The sequence below is a fragment of the Zasmidium cellare genome (genome assembly GCF_010093935.1).
Source record: "Zasmidium cellare ATCC 36951 unplaced genomic scaffold M409scaffold_33, whole genome shotgun sequence".
NCBI classification, from domain to species: Eukaryota; Fungi; Ascomycota; class Dothideomycetes; order Mycosphaerellales; family Mycosphaerellaceae; genus Zasmidium; species Zasmidium cellare.
Genome location: NW_022986977.1, coordinates 115343 through 130790, shown reverse-complemented (window position 1 = coordinate 130790; position 15448 = coordinate 115343). Strand labels below are relative to the sequence as shown.

The following is a 15448-nucleotide window of genomic DNA, read 5'->3' as shown; positions in this document are numbered from 1 at the left end:
ACGATCGGGACCACCGTCCTTCGCAGCAGTATATGAAGGTAAGTGGTACGGCTCGGCGCTCAATCGCAGCCAGACGAGTTCTTCGTTCCAGTCAAGATGATATACCCTTCTCTCGTTTCAACAGCCGCACTAGCTGCATCTCTTTCCAGTGGCGTCACAGCTAATGCTATACCGAGAGCCTCCACTATCGCGTTTCAAGATGGTCTCGTGGCAGAAGCTGGGGGCATGCATAACGTGCGCATCACCTATAATGCGCCTCTGGATGGCGAGCTCAGTCTCCACTATGGCGACTGTGAGGTAGCCTCTCCAGACGACTGCCACCATACGCTCGGCAAGACACATGTTGGCTCGCATCCCCTGGCTAAGAGGCATGAGGCTCATGAGTACCGACGTCCGGCGAAGTTCGTGTGGCTTCCGCCGGTGGATATTGCTTCTGGCGGGTGCCTGCATGCGTTCTCTGGGGATGTGCTTGTTGGGAGATCGGCTCCTGTGGCTGTTGCTGAGCGGAAGAGGAAACGATGGACTGCTGTGAGTACCTATTCTCCCTATACGTCAAGATTACAAGCTAACCAGTATGTTTCCAGGCCGCAGATATCATGGATGCCGAAGGCCCCTGGTTCGACGGCGTCGAGTATCTCCAAGAGAAAGAGCCTGACGAGGCCTTTGTAGCAGCCGCTAAATCGAAGACCATCGGCATTGTTGGAGGAGGCATGTCTGGACTCATGACTGCTCACCTGCTTGATAGTGTTGGCTTCCATGATTGGAAGATTATTGAGGCTTCGAGTCGCATTGGTGGGAGAGTGCATACTGCTTACCTCAATGGCACGCGGCCGGATGAGTATCAGTATCAAGATATGTTTCTCTCTTTCGATACAAATGCTGCCATACTGACTTCTTGAGAACAGATGGGCCCAATGCGATTTCCTACAGAAATCACATACGATGATCCTGCCGAGACGATCCCCATCTTGGATCATAGGATGGTGTTCCAGCTCGGCGACGTTCTGAACAAGCAGAATGGCAACGACTCCGAGTATCTAGTCAACTTCATCAAATGGATTCAAGCCGCCGCCAACGACCCAGCAAGTACTTCCGCAAGAAGACCAGATGGAACAGTCCCCGGCACTGCTGAGGTGGCGAGCAACCCAGCTTACTCGACCAACGCCAACCTGACGTACTCGAACGCCACTGCCGTTGCTCTGGCCGAGTCTGCCTATGAAGACTGGGTTGGTATGGACCGTGAAAGGTATCGATCGATCGCTTCGAACGTCTACAAGGCCCACAAATGGGCTGTTGACAACGGCTACTTTCACTTCAGCGAAGCCGGGTACCTCAAGTACGCCCTACAAATGTCCAACAACATCACCGACGAAGTGGACTCGACCCTCGACAACTCCCCATCGTGGGAGTACGAAAGTGTCTACTTCTCCGCGACCTCGTGGAAGACCATCGACAAAGGCCTAACAAGCCTGCCAAAAGCCTTCGGCCCCCAAGTCCTCAACCGAACGATCTTTCAAACCGCCGTGCAAGGCATGTCCTGGGACAACTCAACCCAAAAGATGACACTCCAATACCGCAACAAGAACCCCTTCGACATCGAGCCCGAAACCATGTCCTTCGACTACGTCGTCGTCGCGGTGCCCTTCAGCAAAGTCCGCCTCTGGCGCCTCCCTGAATACACCGACCTCCTTAGCCGCGCGATCCAACGCCTCAACTACGATCAATCCTGCAAAGTCGCCCTGCACTACAAGACCCGCTTCTGGGAACACCTCGAGCACCCCATCATCGGCGGCTGCGGCTCGACCGACATCCCGCAAATCGGCTCCGTCTGCTACCCGAGCTACAAAATCAACTCGACCGGCCCCGGTGTGATTCTAGGCTCCTACGTCTCCACCACCGGCGCGCGCTCCGTTGGCTCCATGACGGACGAAGAGCACGTCGCGTACGTCCAGCGCGCGATGATCGAGATCCACGGCACGATCGCGCAGGAGCAGTTCACAGGCTCCTACGACCGGCACTGTTGGGAGTTTGACCAGTACCAGGCGGGGGCGTGGTGCGGGCCGCTGGTGGGGCAGCAGGAGTTGTATCTGCCGGCGTATTTTCACACCGAGAAGAATACGGTGTTTGTGGGCGAGCATACGAGTTTTACGCATGCTTGGATTTGGAGCGCGCTGGAGAGTGCGGTGAGGGGGACGAGTCAGTTGTTGTTGGATATGGGGCTGGTGGATGAGGCGAAGGAGATTACGGAGTTTTGGATGGCGAGGTGGATTAGTATGTGAGGTCTGTACCAGAAAGTGGCTCCTACAGCAAGTGTTAGGCTTGATACGCAGAGACTCGAAGCATCGAGCTCTCCATTCCTACCATCTGCACTCATGTTCTTTCTAGCACTGCTAGCAGACGATGTCGGGAGTCATTTTCTCGAAAAGACTTGCTCTTCTGACTAATCTACCTAAAACGCCAGCGACGTGAACGAGCGACCTCGAAATCATTCCAAAAGCAAACCAATAAAGGAAACTCAAGCGAATGACATGTGAAAGCAACGCTAAACCCAAGCTCGGACCCCCGCACCACTCGAAAGTGTCATCTGTCGTAGCATTGCTGCTTGGTCTGCCCCAACCCGTCAGTATATGTCACGACAGAGAATCTATCGGTGACACATACCTCTAATCCAAAACGCCTGCTCAATATCGGCAATGCCGACTGTTTAAAATCTGCTTAGTAGTTGTGGCAGTTTGAGCATCTCGTGTGACCACAGGTAGGGCAGCGTTGAGGCGTGGTGGCTGGGTTGTTGGTCTGGCGACAGACATGGCACATCCTGTACGTTGGTCAGATTGAGTGGTGAATGAGGGTTGAGCAGTACCTACCACCAGCCACGCATGCTTGGACGAGCGAAGGTGAGGCCATTGTTGAGGTTGTGGCCCGTGTTGGAAGTCTTGACCTCGGATGGGGACTGGACTTTCTTGTCGTTGATCTGAGATGGGGCCATCGTGATGGTTGTTGAGTTGATCTGGTATGAAGAGTGTTTGGAGGTGAGTTTGATGTACTTGAGATTGTACTGACTGCTGTTTGATATCTCAGAACGCAGGCCATGGAGCCAAAGATTCACTCTTTTATCCATCTTTCTCCAGGAATAGCGAGGCGGTCGAGGTCGAAGGCATCCTACAACTCCTCGTGAGCAGTCAACTCAGCCATCCTCACAAGTGACGCAAGGAAGGGGGCAACTATGAGCTGAAGTGTCGTGGAAACTGGAAACGTCAGCGGTGGCGCTCCTGAAATGACGAATAGACTAGGAAACTACACCAACCAGAGCGGACCCATCTCGAGGGAATTCCAGGTATTGACGCCCTGAGGACGAAGTGATGTCCGGGGCAGTGTTCACACGTGGTCCACGACGAGGGCCATGAAGCTGACGAGGGACGAATATGTTGAAGGCGACCACGGTGATGCCGCTGGAGACCCACGACGGGGCAGGCAGTTGCAGAACATGGCAACGGATAGGTCGTTATCATCGTTGCCCCTTGAGGAAGAGTCATATCTTCCGCTTGCCCTTAACTAGGTAATCGGCATGATCCAGGGGCAGATAGGAAGTAGTACAAGTCGTTGAAACGAGACAACAAGCCCCTCCAGCATCAGAGTCGTCAGGACTGCCCACGGCGACGGTCTTGCCACCTGATCGCAGGCTTGGAGCCGTGAGGGTCACTTGATAGCTGCGGCGAGCTGCGCGGTTTTCGCGGTGGAGTCCCTAACAAGCAGCGAACGAGAGAGCGCGACTGCCTACGGAGTCAGATACTTGTGGTCTGCAGAGAAAGTCAATCACTAATACCGCAAGGTACTCCATCAATCATCTCATGCAAAGCCACGATGAGGTTGGATTCACGTGGGTGGCACAGGGATGCTGATGGGTGGGTGATATGCGCGAGGTTTCGACAGCCCTGCGATAGAAGAAGGTAATTCAGCAGGCTGTTGGGGGAAGAGCCGGGAAAAATGGACTGCATGAGGCAAGTAGGACCCGGCAGGCCATGCTGAGGAAGGCATGGTACCTTGCTCCTGCCACGAGTCGTGACAGCGCCTACCAGATCAGGAAGGCAGGCAGGCTGTCCGCATCTATGTGTGAGGAGAGCCTCCCTAGATCGATAGTAGCCGTCGATCCTCTTGAGTGTGGCTGGCGCAAGGGCCCAACAACAACAACCTCACGTCTCACACGCAGGACTCGCCTTGCTCGGTCTCATCCTCGGACCGTCATACGGGGCAGATTCGAGTGAGATGAATGAGAGTGGCCTGTCCCCTCGCTCATCACAACTTCGCACCCACGTCATCGGAGATGCCCGAGGAGGTGATGTCGTGCAAACTTCCCTCACAGCCCCTTTTCTGGCGTGAAAGCCAAGCAGTCAGCTCATACCACGCATTCCTCAGTTCAACAACGAGGAGCGAGACGTCAAACAATAACGAGGCTGGCATCCCGCGGGGTCATGAGACGAGGTTTTGGGTGTGGCTCAGCATTCAGGTGCGAAGTGGGCATCTCAGGCTTTCCAAGGCAACGAGGCAAAAAGAGGGCGCATGTCTTGGACTCGGAGCGGTGAGGTTGACCAGAATCTTGAAACGATTTTCTGCGGCCACTCGTTCAACCGATGTCTTCCATTGTTGAGGGAGCGGTTTTCCGCCTCGGGAGCACCCTTGTGCGGCCTCCCTCATCACCGCATTCTGTGCCGTTTTCCGAGACGTGGACCGGTTCTCCAGCCCGTGACTTGCAAACGTCTTGTATAAATGAGCCATGGATCTAAAATCTATCGATCTATCTCTATTTTGCTAAACGATTGTGCTTTTTGGATCGCAACAGAATGTCTGAGGGAAACAAGTAATTCCAAAACGAAAATCTCAAGCCGCATGTCCAAACTTCCTCGCCAATCTCGCCAGCTCACTCCTAAACGCCAGAATCTTGACAAGATCGTCGACGCCAGAGGCGTCGTTGTTGACGCTAATAGGTATGACATTGTCCACACCTATAGTGACCGCAAATAGTGCATCTGGTCAACCATGCATTGTGGTTGTGTTTGCACACGTGACACTGCCTGATATGACGTTAGAAATAATCTCGCGCTCCCATAATGCACCGTCTACTAACCACATGCGAGCAGGCGCAGCGCACTGCTTCGTGCTATCGGTGAAAGATTGGCCACGGTTGGCACTGATAGAGGCGTTGTAGGTTTGCGAGGTCAAGGCCTGGCCGTGATCGATCGAGAGCTGGATGCGGAGGTCATTCGTCTCGGTTACGTCGATTTCGTTGTGTGGAACTCCCTCTGTGGCACGGTCGTTTTCTTTGCTGGTCGTCATGTGGAATTGAGGTCAAGCTCTGCGTGCAATGTATCGAGTGGCTGATGTAGTCAACAACCTGTTGAGCGACGATCGGATCAAAAGCGTTCTTGCCGTCGAAGCGGATGGTGCGTGTATAAATCTCACCCCAGGTGGCCGGATTGCGCTCCTGAACAGGCGCATGATCTGAGCCGCCAGTATTAGTTGCCTCGCAAGGAGGCGCGAGCACCACTGACGGACGACGTCAAGATCACAATGGACTTCTTCTTTGCCTACCGGTAACTGTCAGCATCGCATGAGCACCATCAAACAGCCAATGTAAGGTCGAGTATCTCAAGGGTCAGGTTCGTCAACAGCTGAAAAGTATGCGTAGGATTGCACGCCCGAACCTTAGGCAGGTCGATCTGTCTTCATGCACGATAGACGACGGCGAATTGTTCGAAGAGGCAATGTTGTGGAAGATGGGCGAAGTATAGCAAGGTCCTGGAGCGAATCAAACACGCGGTGATGACCACTGACGGTTTCCAGAGCACAGCCACTTGTTTAAACAACAGATGCCTCAGCGCCAGCGAGAGGGCACCATCGGCATGGTTATACTCGCAATTTCAGGCGCCATTTGCGCGATTGCCGCTGGGCTAGATGGTGTTTGGGCCAAGGGTATGGAATGGAGCGAAGGCGTGGCCCTGTCACAGCAAGTGCGTCGGCGAGTTGTCCGGCATGTGGAGCAGTGCACACTGTCATGGAGGCATGACAACGTCCCCACCATCAGCAGGCGGCTTGATGATCTCAAGCTGCGATCGGGATTGTGATCAATCTCCGACATGGTTGAGTGACAATGACTGGTTGGGGCAGGCTCCCACGAGGCAAGAATCGCTAGTGCCACCTGCGCGCGAGGAACACGACCAGGTGTTGTCTTTGGGAGATCCATGGGCAGTGCAGCTCTCCGCGTGTGTAATTTTCCTCGCTCATCGTTCCGGCCACTCAATTCATTGTATACTGCGCCCACATCGTGAGTGCAATACGTCTGTGGCCGGCATGAGCCCTACATTGGTGCGGCCTCAAGGAGAAAGTCGCAGCTCAGTGCATGATGTGAGTGACGTCTTAAAGTCGACATCAGGCGTTTGAAACTCGCTTCGCCTATATCAGCGACGACTCAACCACTGTCGGGTGTGAAAGTGTCAATCTCCAATGATCTAAGCCTCAAATGGCGACTTCAAGCTCGCCAAGGACATGGCAAAGAAGGCAGCACGAGGCCGCACGAGCTTCAATGCGGCATCCCGATGACGCTTCCAATGAAGTGAGGCTTCTAGCCCAATATTCAAGAGCTTCTTTCCTGGCCGCCTGCTCACTTGCGTTGGGCTCTGTTGACGCCGCAGACAAAGGCTGTCCTTGCGCCTCGTTCTGAATTTTTCGCGTCGTGACCGGCGCAGTAGGCTGTGCCTTCTAAACGACAGATGGCGTTTCTTTTGCGATCATTTCAGTCCTGTCGGTGTCCAGATGAGATGATGTATGTTGTTGTTGATGTCCCAGAGTGTCACATGAGAGAGAGAGATGGAAGACGTGAAGTCATAGGAGGCCTCGGCATTCGGAAAGTCGCGCACGGCCCGCCCAAGATGATGAAGTAGATTCCGGATCCCAAGCCGTTGGAAGGGTCCCTTCCACGAATTTCCATCCTCCCCTGCCCTCACGAAACACCACCACAACAAACACCTGCGCGCGCATCGGACACGATAATCCTCCGCTGCAGGCCTGTGCGATAATACACGAACTTCGCGACGACGACGAGGAGGCCACGGATGACCTCCGACGCCTTATCAGCAGCTCCATGATCCACGCGACTATTTGTCTTGCCCGGTCAGCAAGACTTTAACATACCAACCTCGGACGTCGCAAAGCGGCCAGCACAACGTCGGCGACGATGGCGTTCAATTTCAACTGGTCACCGCTCATAGCGGACACGGAGCGCGTACGCGATATGCTCACGAGCGCTTTGAACAAGTCCCCGAAGCCGCCGATCATTGTTGACGATATCATTGTCAATGAACTGAATCTTGGCTCGACGCCGCCCGAGCTGGAGATCTTGGAGATTGGCGATCTGGCAGAAGACCGGTTTCGAGGCATATTCAAGATGAGTTATACCGGCGATGCGTATCTCACGCTCAAGACGAGAGTGCAGGCCAATCCGCTCAATACATACCTCTCTACCAAGCCAAGCTTTGCGAGTCCACAGCCGCTGGCCGCAAGTAGTAGCTTGACAATACCTATCCAGATTACGCTTTCTGAGTTTCGACTCTCAGGCTTCGTGATATTGGTGTTCTCAAAACAAAAAGGCATCACCATTGTCTTCCGGAACGATCCCCTCGAGAAGCTAAAAGTCTCCTCGACGTTCGACTCGATACCTTTCGTACGCGATTACCTGCAGAAGACGATCGAGAACCAGCTGCGAGTGCTGTTCATGGAAGATCTGCCTGCCATAATACATCGTCTATCTTTGCGCGTGTTCAGCCCTGAATATCAAACAGCGGAGAATCAAGAGCCGAAGAAGACCGATGAAGAGAAGCCCGTCGATCCATTTGCGAGTCCAGCACAACAACCAATCGACGACGACGACATCAACTCCTCTTTCTCATTGGAAACGCCTATCGAGACCTACGCTTCGTTCTCACAAAAGAACTTGGTGCGACTTGCAGCTCTCACGGAGAGCCAGAGAACACTTAGTCTCTTCACACCAAGCATACGAGATACAGTGTATCGTGCATGGGCAAGTTCTACCCAACGCGACGATGTCAGCAATGGAACCAGCACACCGACACGACCTATCACGCTCTCGAGACTACAATCATCCATGTCGCACGGCGCGTTATCGTCAGCTGCCTCGCAAGTTTCGGGAATTGGGTCAGAAGCTACTAGGCCTAGCTTGGCGAGCATGGCAACAGGGTCCACATCGACTGTGTACACCCTAGGAAGCGGTGCGCAGAGATCGCGCCCTGGAAAGAAGAGGAAACACCGGATCGTGAATCTTCGACGGGATAAGACACAAGAAGGAGCCAGCGAAGTTGCGAGTGTCTCCAGCAGCTATGAAGACAGCGCAAGCCGCAGCATCAGTGGTTCTGCCCGATCGAGTGTCGAGAGGACTGGCACGTTACAGTCTACTGCACCTACTAGCAACGAGAGAGAAGGCGAGATTACTACACCTCCACGAAGTCCGAAGAAAACTGTCGGTTTCAGCAGCGATGGGCCAGGAGACGAGAAGGCGGGACACCATGAGCCACAGCGATCGAGGCCTCACACACCGAAGTCTCGACCGGAGCCCGGACCTTCACAGGATGCCGATCCTACACCACGAGCGTCTATGGTGTTGCCGGAGAAGCCTGCCCGTCGTCCGGCAGTCAATCAGCTCCCGCGGATGCAATCGTTCCCATCACGGTCGCCATCCCCCGAGCTTCGACGATCGTCCTCATCCGACATTGGTCGCTCGGCGTCTGAGTTGCGACTTCAGAACCTTGTTGCTGCCTTTAGTGAGGGTAGCAGTGGAGGCATACTTGAACAAGCTTGGATGCAAAAGATGGCGACAGAGATCGCGAGGAAGGTCGAACAGGAGAGGTCGAAGCAGAGACCCTGGAGGCCTTTGTCAGAAGATGGCATTTCAGAAGCTGCTGAAGCACCGCCTGCGTATGTGTCTTGATTGTAATACTAATGACTTGACTATTTCTGGGAGCGAGGCGTTTGGGTATTGAAAGGGGTGGGCAGGTTCATGACTGTTATGGTGTTACGACTTTCATTGTCTTGTCAGCCTGGGTTTTACCACCTGATGTTGTGATACCGTATTGTGAAGAGATGGAGATGGATAAGGTATAGACAGAATGGCATTACTACTCCCCTTTGATGTTTCTTCTCATGTCTGCGTTTCTGCGCTCTCGCCATTCAGTTCAGTCTTCTTGTCGTCGTCCTTGAGCAGCTTCTCAACAGCAGCGACCTTGTCCGCAAAGCCCTGTTTCTTGTCCGTTCTGCTTCCCACGCGAATATCACTTTGGATCCTGACTACGCCTCTCGCGTGCAGCATACTGTGGCACTGCCCAATGACTCTCATCACCTCCTCCCATGATCCTTCTATAGACGAATCAGGAGCCTAGCTCAAAAGGTAACGAAGAGAGGAAACAGAGGTCTGGCATACCAAGAGTCGTCCCCGCCGAATGCATACTATACTTGACACCCGTCTTCTTGAGCAGCCGCTGCACCTCGGCGACCTCTTGGGAAACGGAAGCCGTCGGCGTGCCGAGAGGGATCAGACAGAAATCTCAAAGACCCGACACCATCATCAGCACTAGAACTCCTCGTGTCGAGTCGTAATCTCTCGCTTGGAGATGGGACACGAGAAAGAGACACACCGGCTGTGCATGCCGCGGGCGTGGGCAGCTTGCTGGGTTCGCTGTCAGACATTCTGCGGATGAGGTCTGAGAGTTGGGGTGATGTCTCCATGGATTTTGTTTGGCGGAGGGAGGGTGGTCACATGGTTTGATGGGGTAGGTGGATGGGAGCTTGCGCGGTAAGGTTTGGAATGGCCTGGCCGCTTGCAGCCTCAGGCGCGCGGCGGGCTTGTGACTTTGTGCAACGGTGCACCGTTCACCTCCCTGCTCGCACGAGCGATGACGCCCACTTTAACCTTCTCGTCTCCTCTGCTTTACCGGGTACTTCTCTGCTGGATCACGCTGGCAGCAGAATAAGGCAGACCACGACTAAGCCGCGCGCTATCATGGAGCTCTTCCGTATGTGGCGTTCTGGGAAGAAGAAGAAGAGAATACGACGAACACCATCCTTTTTAGCACCTTCGAATTCAGGCCATACAAAACTCCTCGCCTCCTTGGACCACCACCAAATCTCACAGCATCCGCAACGGCTTCCAACGCCGCCGTGCGACCCGGCTTGACATGTGAACTCCTTCCCCAACGGACGTGATCTATTTTTTGCATGCGATTCGCAATTGCCTATCGTGTGCGATCTTCCAACGAACAGACCCTTCCTTCCTTTAACCCTACATATACATTGATCCGGGTTCCCGGTTCTCGGTCCTCGCCCTTCGAAACACCTGCATGCAGCAGAATCTGGACGAGACCGACCAGCATGTCCGCCATCCTTGTCTGCTTTGTGCAACGTGACACGCCAAGACTCTACTCGTTCGAACCCACCACCGCTGGAACATTATCGCCCGCCTCAGGGTGCCGGATCGAGTACCTGAACGAAGGAGGCGCCAACTTCGTCTTTCACATCCTGCCTGTCGAGGGACGCGAACTCCCATCGAGTCTGCAAGGCAAATTGCTGCGACTGAGGAAGAATCTGCCCCATGTGCCAAGCGCAGAGGAACAGCTTCAAGCTTTGAATGCGAATTTCCGAGACTTGTTTCCGGCGGATAATCTCATTCAGCATGAGTTGATTAGTTTGGATCAGGGCATTCCCGCTGCTCTGAATGCCAGTCTGCAGCAGATGAATCGCCCCAGGCATCGGGTTGGGGATTTCTTACCGAACGAACAGATGTCTGGACTTTTGGTTACAGACATGACGCCCGGAGACGGGGAGATTCTGCTACAGCTCAAACCGAAATGGCTGACTCAATCTCCTAATGCGCGGCCCAGTGCGAAACGATGTCGAACGTGTGCAATGCGCGCTCAGAGGGCTTCTGAGAGGATACGTACCGCGACAGATGCTCAAGAGAGCTGTCCTCTGGACCTGGTGAACGCCAACGCGGAGGAGCGAAAGCGCGCTGTGCACGCCATCACCACCGACCGCAGGATCCGGGAGTATCTCATCAACCAAGCACAGCCTCTACTGCAAAAGCTGCGTGCATCTCAGATGACCTTCGACCAACACGGCATTCTTCGCACCTCGGGTTCGGATCCGATTCAAAGTCTCTGCAAAGCCATGACCCTTCGAGATTGCACTCTGTTCCTGAAGAGGTCTGGCAATAGCATTGAAGCACGTCTTGGAGACCTGGATCTGAAGCAGCCAGAAAAGCTCGCCAGGTGGAAGAAGGTCGAGTCGGATCTTATCGGTCAAGGCTGGTATACGAATACCGAAGTTCAGGACCACTGGACGAGGGAGAAGATCTGTTTGCTCGCACGGCAATGAGCTGGATTGATTTTATGGTCTTCGACTTGCGAATTGAGGCGCTGACCGCAATTCTGCGTTGAGCTCATCTCAAAGTGTGCCGAAAGAGAAGCAGGAGTGGAAGATTGGGTCCTGTGGGACTACTTCCGCCTCACCTTTCGACAAGCTTCTGCGGATGCGACGTCCTCGGATTCCTGCGTCACAATCGGCAGTTTTGGAACATTAGACTCGCATACCAAGCCTTGTCTAGATGCGTCCACCGACATAGGAACCGTGTGCTAGCAAGGGCTATCCACAGTGCTGGAGAACGACATCATCACCCATGATCGACCACGTGCACCTTCTTGGAGCACATTGATGGGCGAGAAAGTAATACTTGTGCTGCCGGATTCCTCTCCGCGAGTCTACAAGGAGTACAACATTCTGGAAGCCTTTGAACAGCTCGTTCACACGCTTAATCTTGGAATTTTTGGTCGCCGACAGGGGTCATGGACTTCAAACGGGGCCGCAGCGAGCCGAACGATTACCGAGAAAGAGATGGAACAGAAATATTCAACTTTACCCACTCTCTGACCACCGCAAGACCAACTGCCACGTCTTCCACAGCTCAACGCTGATTATCAATCGATGTCCGTGTGCGTTACCCAGCACAACGCACGACTCCGTGATGTCTGCCGATATCGTGTGAGAAAAATTTCCTGTTGAAGCCATTGCAGCGAGGCGCAGACCCACTGCCTTACATCTCATATAAATGACGGCGACCATGGCCTCCCTCTTTGCTGTTGTTGCTACTAGCAGATACTCTTCGCCTTGGACTACAGAACTTGGCGACTCTTACGGAATTCCAGAAAGACAATCCAGTCAGGTTTATACAGCTTCTTGCCAAAATGGCTTCCGACAGCGCTTTCGAGGGATGGTGCGGTCTTGCGCCTGACAGCGCTGATGGCAAGATGGTCTGGCAGGGCTATGATCCTAAGCCATGGGAGGAGAATGATGTTGACATTGAGGTATGTTCATCCTCACTGATCTCAAACTCAATAGTCCACTAAGTTGTCCGACCAGATCTCCCACTGCGGCGTCTGCGGCAGCGACATGCACGTCCTCCGCTCCGGCTGGGGTCCCACCGACTACCCCGTTGTCGTCGGCCACGAAATCGTGGGCAAAGCCATCCGCGTAGGCTCGTCCGTCACCTCCGGCATCAAAGTCGGCGACCGCGTCGGCGTAGGCGCCCAGTCCGGCTCCTGCCTCCGCGGCGACTGCGACCAATGCCAGCACGACGACGAGCAGTACTGCAAAAACGCCTTCACCATGACCTACGGCTCCAAATACCCCTCCGGCGCCAAAGCCCAGGGCGGCTACGCCAAGTTCTGGCGCGGACAAGGCCACTTCGTCTTCAAGATCCCGGACGCCATCCCCTCCGAAGAAGCCGCGCCCATGCTCTGCGGCGGCGTCACCGTCTACGCGCCCCTCAAACAAAACGGCGTCGGCCCGGGCAAACGCGTGGGTGTCATCGGCATCGGCGGCCTGGGCCACATGGGCATCCAGTTCGCCAAAGCCCTAGGCGCCGACCGCGTGGTCGCCATCTCACGCAACCTATCCAAGAAAGACGACGCCCTCGCCCTCGGCGCCGACGAGATGATCGCGACCGAAGACCCAGACTTCTCAGCCGCGCACGCCTCCTCCCTCGACGTCATCCTGTGCACCGTCTCATCCCCCAAAATGCCCATGTCAGGCTACCTCAACCTGCTGGACGTCGGGGGGACGTTTGTGCAGCTGGGCGTGCCGGACGACGAGCTGCCGCCCTTTTTGGCGTTTGCGCTCATCATGAAGAAGGCGAAGATTACGGGCAGTTTGATCGGGAGTCCCAAGGAGATTCGGGAGATGTTTGAGCTCGCGGCGGAGCAGAAGGTGAAGCCGTGGGTGCAGGAGAGGAAGATGAGCGAGGCGAATCAGGTCGTGGTGGATTTTGAGAAGGGGTTGCCGAGGTATCGGTATGTTTTGGTAAACTAGATTGATGGTGTGAGATGGGTAGAGGAGGACTGTTAGCAGACTCAGACGGCTCCATGAAATGCAAAGAAGATTATCGTGTCATCGTTCTTCCAAAGCCGAACTTTCATACGCGTATATTGGGTATATTCTATTGATAAAGCACCTCCCTGCCAGTGTGCCTCCCGTCCTTCCACGACTTCGTCTCCCGAAAAAGAACATCCATCGGGCCACATCACAAAGTGTACATTACAATCCGAAAGAAGAGAGCCAAAGAGACGAGCATATGCATAACCTCATCTCTTACCCGCGCTCTGCGGCCGCGGACTGGCACTATCCGTGCGCTTCTCCCTTTCCCGCGCAAGCTGTTCCTCGCTGAGACAACCAATCCGATTAAGAATCTCCTTGTGCTCGCCGAGATTCAGTCCGCTGGAGATGCCCTTGGATTTCTTCCGGCTGTTGCTGGTGCTGCCTTTGCGGGTCGGCCAGGTGACCTCCTCGGAGGTCGTCTCGACTTCGATGAAGCGGGGCTTTTCTGCTTCGGCGGTGATGGGGACTGTGGGCTTTGAGGGTTGGAAGGGCCCGTTCTCGAGTTCCTCGTCCTCTTCGTCTTCACCGTCACTGCGTGTGTCGTCTGCGCCTTGGCCGCGGATTACACGAATGACCACTCGAACGATCATGACGAACCACACAATGGTGATGGCTTGCAGTGCCATCAGGAGACTCAGGAAGAGGGTCTTGATGTTGGCGTTGAACGATATCGTTTTCGCGTCCGGCCTTGAGAGTGGCTGCATCAGGTTGTCCATCAGGTTCTGGCCACCTGAGGTCGACAAACGCTCGCCTGTGATTGTCGAGTACAGGCCATAAGGCATCGTCTTGACATTGACGTGCGCATAGATGCTCCACACAATGGCCATATAAGCCACATGTCTTGCAGCAATCCATGTAATGACAAAGACGCCGAACATGCAGTCGCAGGCCGTTTGCAGACCAAGGTATCGCAGGATCTTGGCCAGCGGTAATGCGAGATCCACGCTGTCCATGCACACCAGAATGGCGTTGCCAACCCGCCATTGTCGATAGCCGTAGCTGCCGAGCATGAGCATGCAGGTGACGAAGTGATGAGTCAACATCTGGTAGTGATCCTTTCGTGCCTCCTCCAGGTGGATGACAACAATCTGCTGTATCCAGAAGGCGAATTGCGTGAGGTAGTAGAGCTTGATGCCGAGGGGCATGGTCAACCTTGGGAAATCCCTCCACATAGAGATCAACAAGCTCTCGGTGCTGTTGACGTGCGATGGCGTATCTTGAACAAACAGATACAGCCCCCACAGCCAATAGATGGTGTAGTAAATCAGCATGTAGGCCTGCTCAGCAAACCTGACCCTGCCTTTCCGCCTCCCAATGCCGCAATATGAAGCAATTGGCATGAGGACATAATCCAGCATGAACGCTCGGAACGCCATGAAGTAGACGATGCAGCTGCCCACCAGGTACATGTCCCTCGGTCCCTGTCCATATTGGCCTGACTCTTCGGTGGGGTATGATAATGTGAAGCAGGCACTGGTCATGTTCCTCAGCGATGGAAACATGACATGGCTCATAGCCAGCAAGAGCATGAAGTTCAGCGAAAGTCCAAGCTGATGCTCCATGGCAACTTTCCGCAGCGCGCTCCATATGCTCTCCTGGTCTTTCGAGCTCAACGTGTTCTTCCTCTTGGCCTGCACGAACTCGCCTGGGCTGGCACAGACAGCCACATCTTCGATATTGAGCTCCCTCTGCGGTGGTGGGGTGTTGCTGACACTGGGCGAGGGTGGGCACAAACTAGGGGGGCCAGCCTCCAGATGTGTTGCCATTGCAGTGGTCGTGCGAGGAGGGGAGTACAAGCGAATGGTCTTGGCAAAGATGCCGTGCGCAGTGTCAGGATCGCGGCGCCGTTGTCGTCGTTGTCGCGGTGGTGCGCCTTCGTCTGGCGCAGGGCGGGATATGGATAGGCTCGCCTGACAGTCGCTTGGTGTCCTCACCGCTTTCGAAATTCGTGCGGTGTCGA

At 54.5% G+C, this 15448-nt stretch overlaps 8 protein-coding genes across 8 annotated transcripts; 4 read left to right on the top strand and 4 right to left on the bottom strand.

Moving 5' to 3' along the window:
• Positions 1-96: 96 nt before the first annotated feature.
• On the top strand, positions 97-2279 carry M409DRAFT_68827 (uncharacterized protein; the record flags this gene model as incomplete). The annotated part of the gene is made up of 4 exons (XM_033818003.1): positions 97-528; positions 585-800; positions 906-1086; positions 1150-2279. The coding sequence occupies 4 exons, from the start codon at positions 97-99 to the stop codon at positions 2277-2279; spliced, it is 1959 nt and encodes a 652-aa protein (XP_033663723.1).
• A 263-nt stretch (positions 2280-2542) lies between these two features.
• M409DRAFT_26689 (uncharacterized protein) lies at positions 2543-2986 on the bottom strand (the record flags this gene model as incomplete). The annotated part of the gene is made up of 4 exons (XM_033808224.1): positions 2543-2607; positions 2662-2700; positions 2754-2815; positions 2865-2986. 4 exons carry the CDS (start codon positions 2984-2986, stop codon positions 2543-2545), a joined length of 288 nt encoding a protein of 95 aa, XP_033663722.1.
• A 1889-nt stretch (positions 2987-4875) lies between these two features.
• M409DRAFT_26688 (uncharacterized protein) lies at positions 4876-5331 on the bottom strand (the record flags this gene model as incomplete). The annotated part of the gene is made up of 2 exons (XM_033808223.1): positions 4876-5000; positions 5067-5331. 2 exons carry the CDS (start codon positions 5329-5331, stop codon positions 4876-4878), a joined length of 390 nt encoding a protein of 129 aa, XP_033663721.1.
• Positions 5332-7228: 1897 nt separating this feature from the next.
• On the top strand, positions 7229-8995 carry M409DRAFT_57891 (uncharacterized protein; the record flags this gene model as incomplete). Its single annotated transcript, XM_033813757.1, has 1 exon — positions 7229-8995. The coding sequence occupies one exon, from the start codon at positions 7229-7231 to the stop codon at positions 8993-8995; it is 1767 nt and encodes a 588-aa protein (XP_033663720.1).
• A 210-nt stretch (positions 8996-9205) lies between these two features.
• Positions 9206-9750, bottom strand: M409DRAFT_68825 (uncharacterized protein; the record flags this gene model as incomplete). The annotated part of the gene is made up of 3 exons (XM_033818002.1): positions 9206-9420; positions 9485-9607; positions 9699-9750. 3 exons carry the CDS (start codon positions 9748-9750, stop codon positions 9206-9208), a joined length of 390 nt encoding a protein of 129 aa, XP_033663719.1.
• A 681-nt stretch (positions 9751-10431) lies between these two features.
• M409DRAFT_57890 (uncharacterized protein) lies at positions 10432-11433 on the top strand (the record flags this gene model as incomplete). The annotated part of the gene is made up of 1 exon (XM_033813756.1): positions 10432-11433. The coding sequence occupies one exon, from the start codon at positions 10432-10434 to the stop codon at positions 11431-11433; it is 1002 nt and encodes a 333-aa protein (XP_033663718.1).
• Positions 11434-12299: 866 nt separating this feature from the next.
• M409DRAFT_26685 (uncharacterized protein) lies at positions 12300-13422 on the top strand (the record flags this gene model as incomplete). Its single annotated transcript, XM_033808222.1, has 2 exons — positions 12300-12419; positions 12475-13422. The coding sequence occupies 2 exons, from the start codon at positions 12300-12302 to the stop codon at positions 13420-13422; spliced, it is 1068 nt and encodes a 355-aa protein (XP_033663717.1).
• Positions 13423-13694: 272 nt separating this feature from the next.
• M409DRAFT_68822 (uncharacterized protein) lies at positions 13695-15254 on the bottom strand (the record flags this gene model as incomplete). The annotated part of the gene is made up of 1 exon (XM_033818001.1): positions 13695-15254. One exon carries the CDS (start codon positions 15252-15254, stop codon positions 13695-13697), a length of 1560 nt encoding a protein of 519 aa, XP_033663716.1.
• Between the last annotated feature and the right edge of the window lie 194 nt (positions 15255-15448).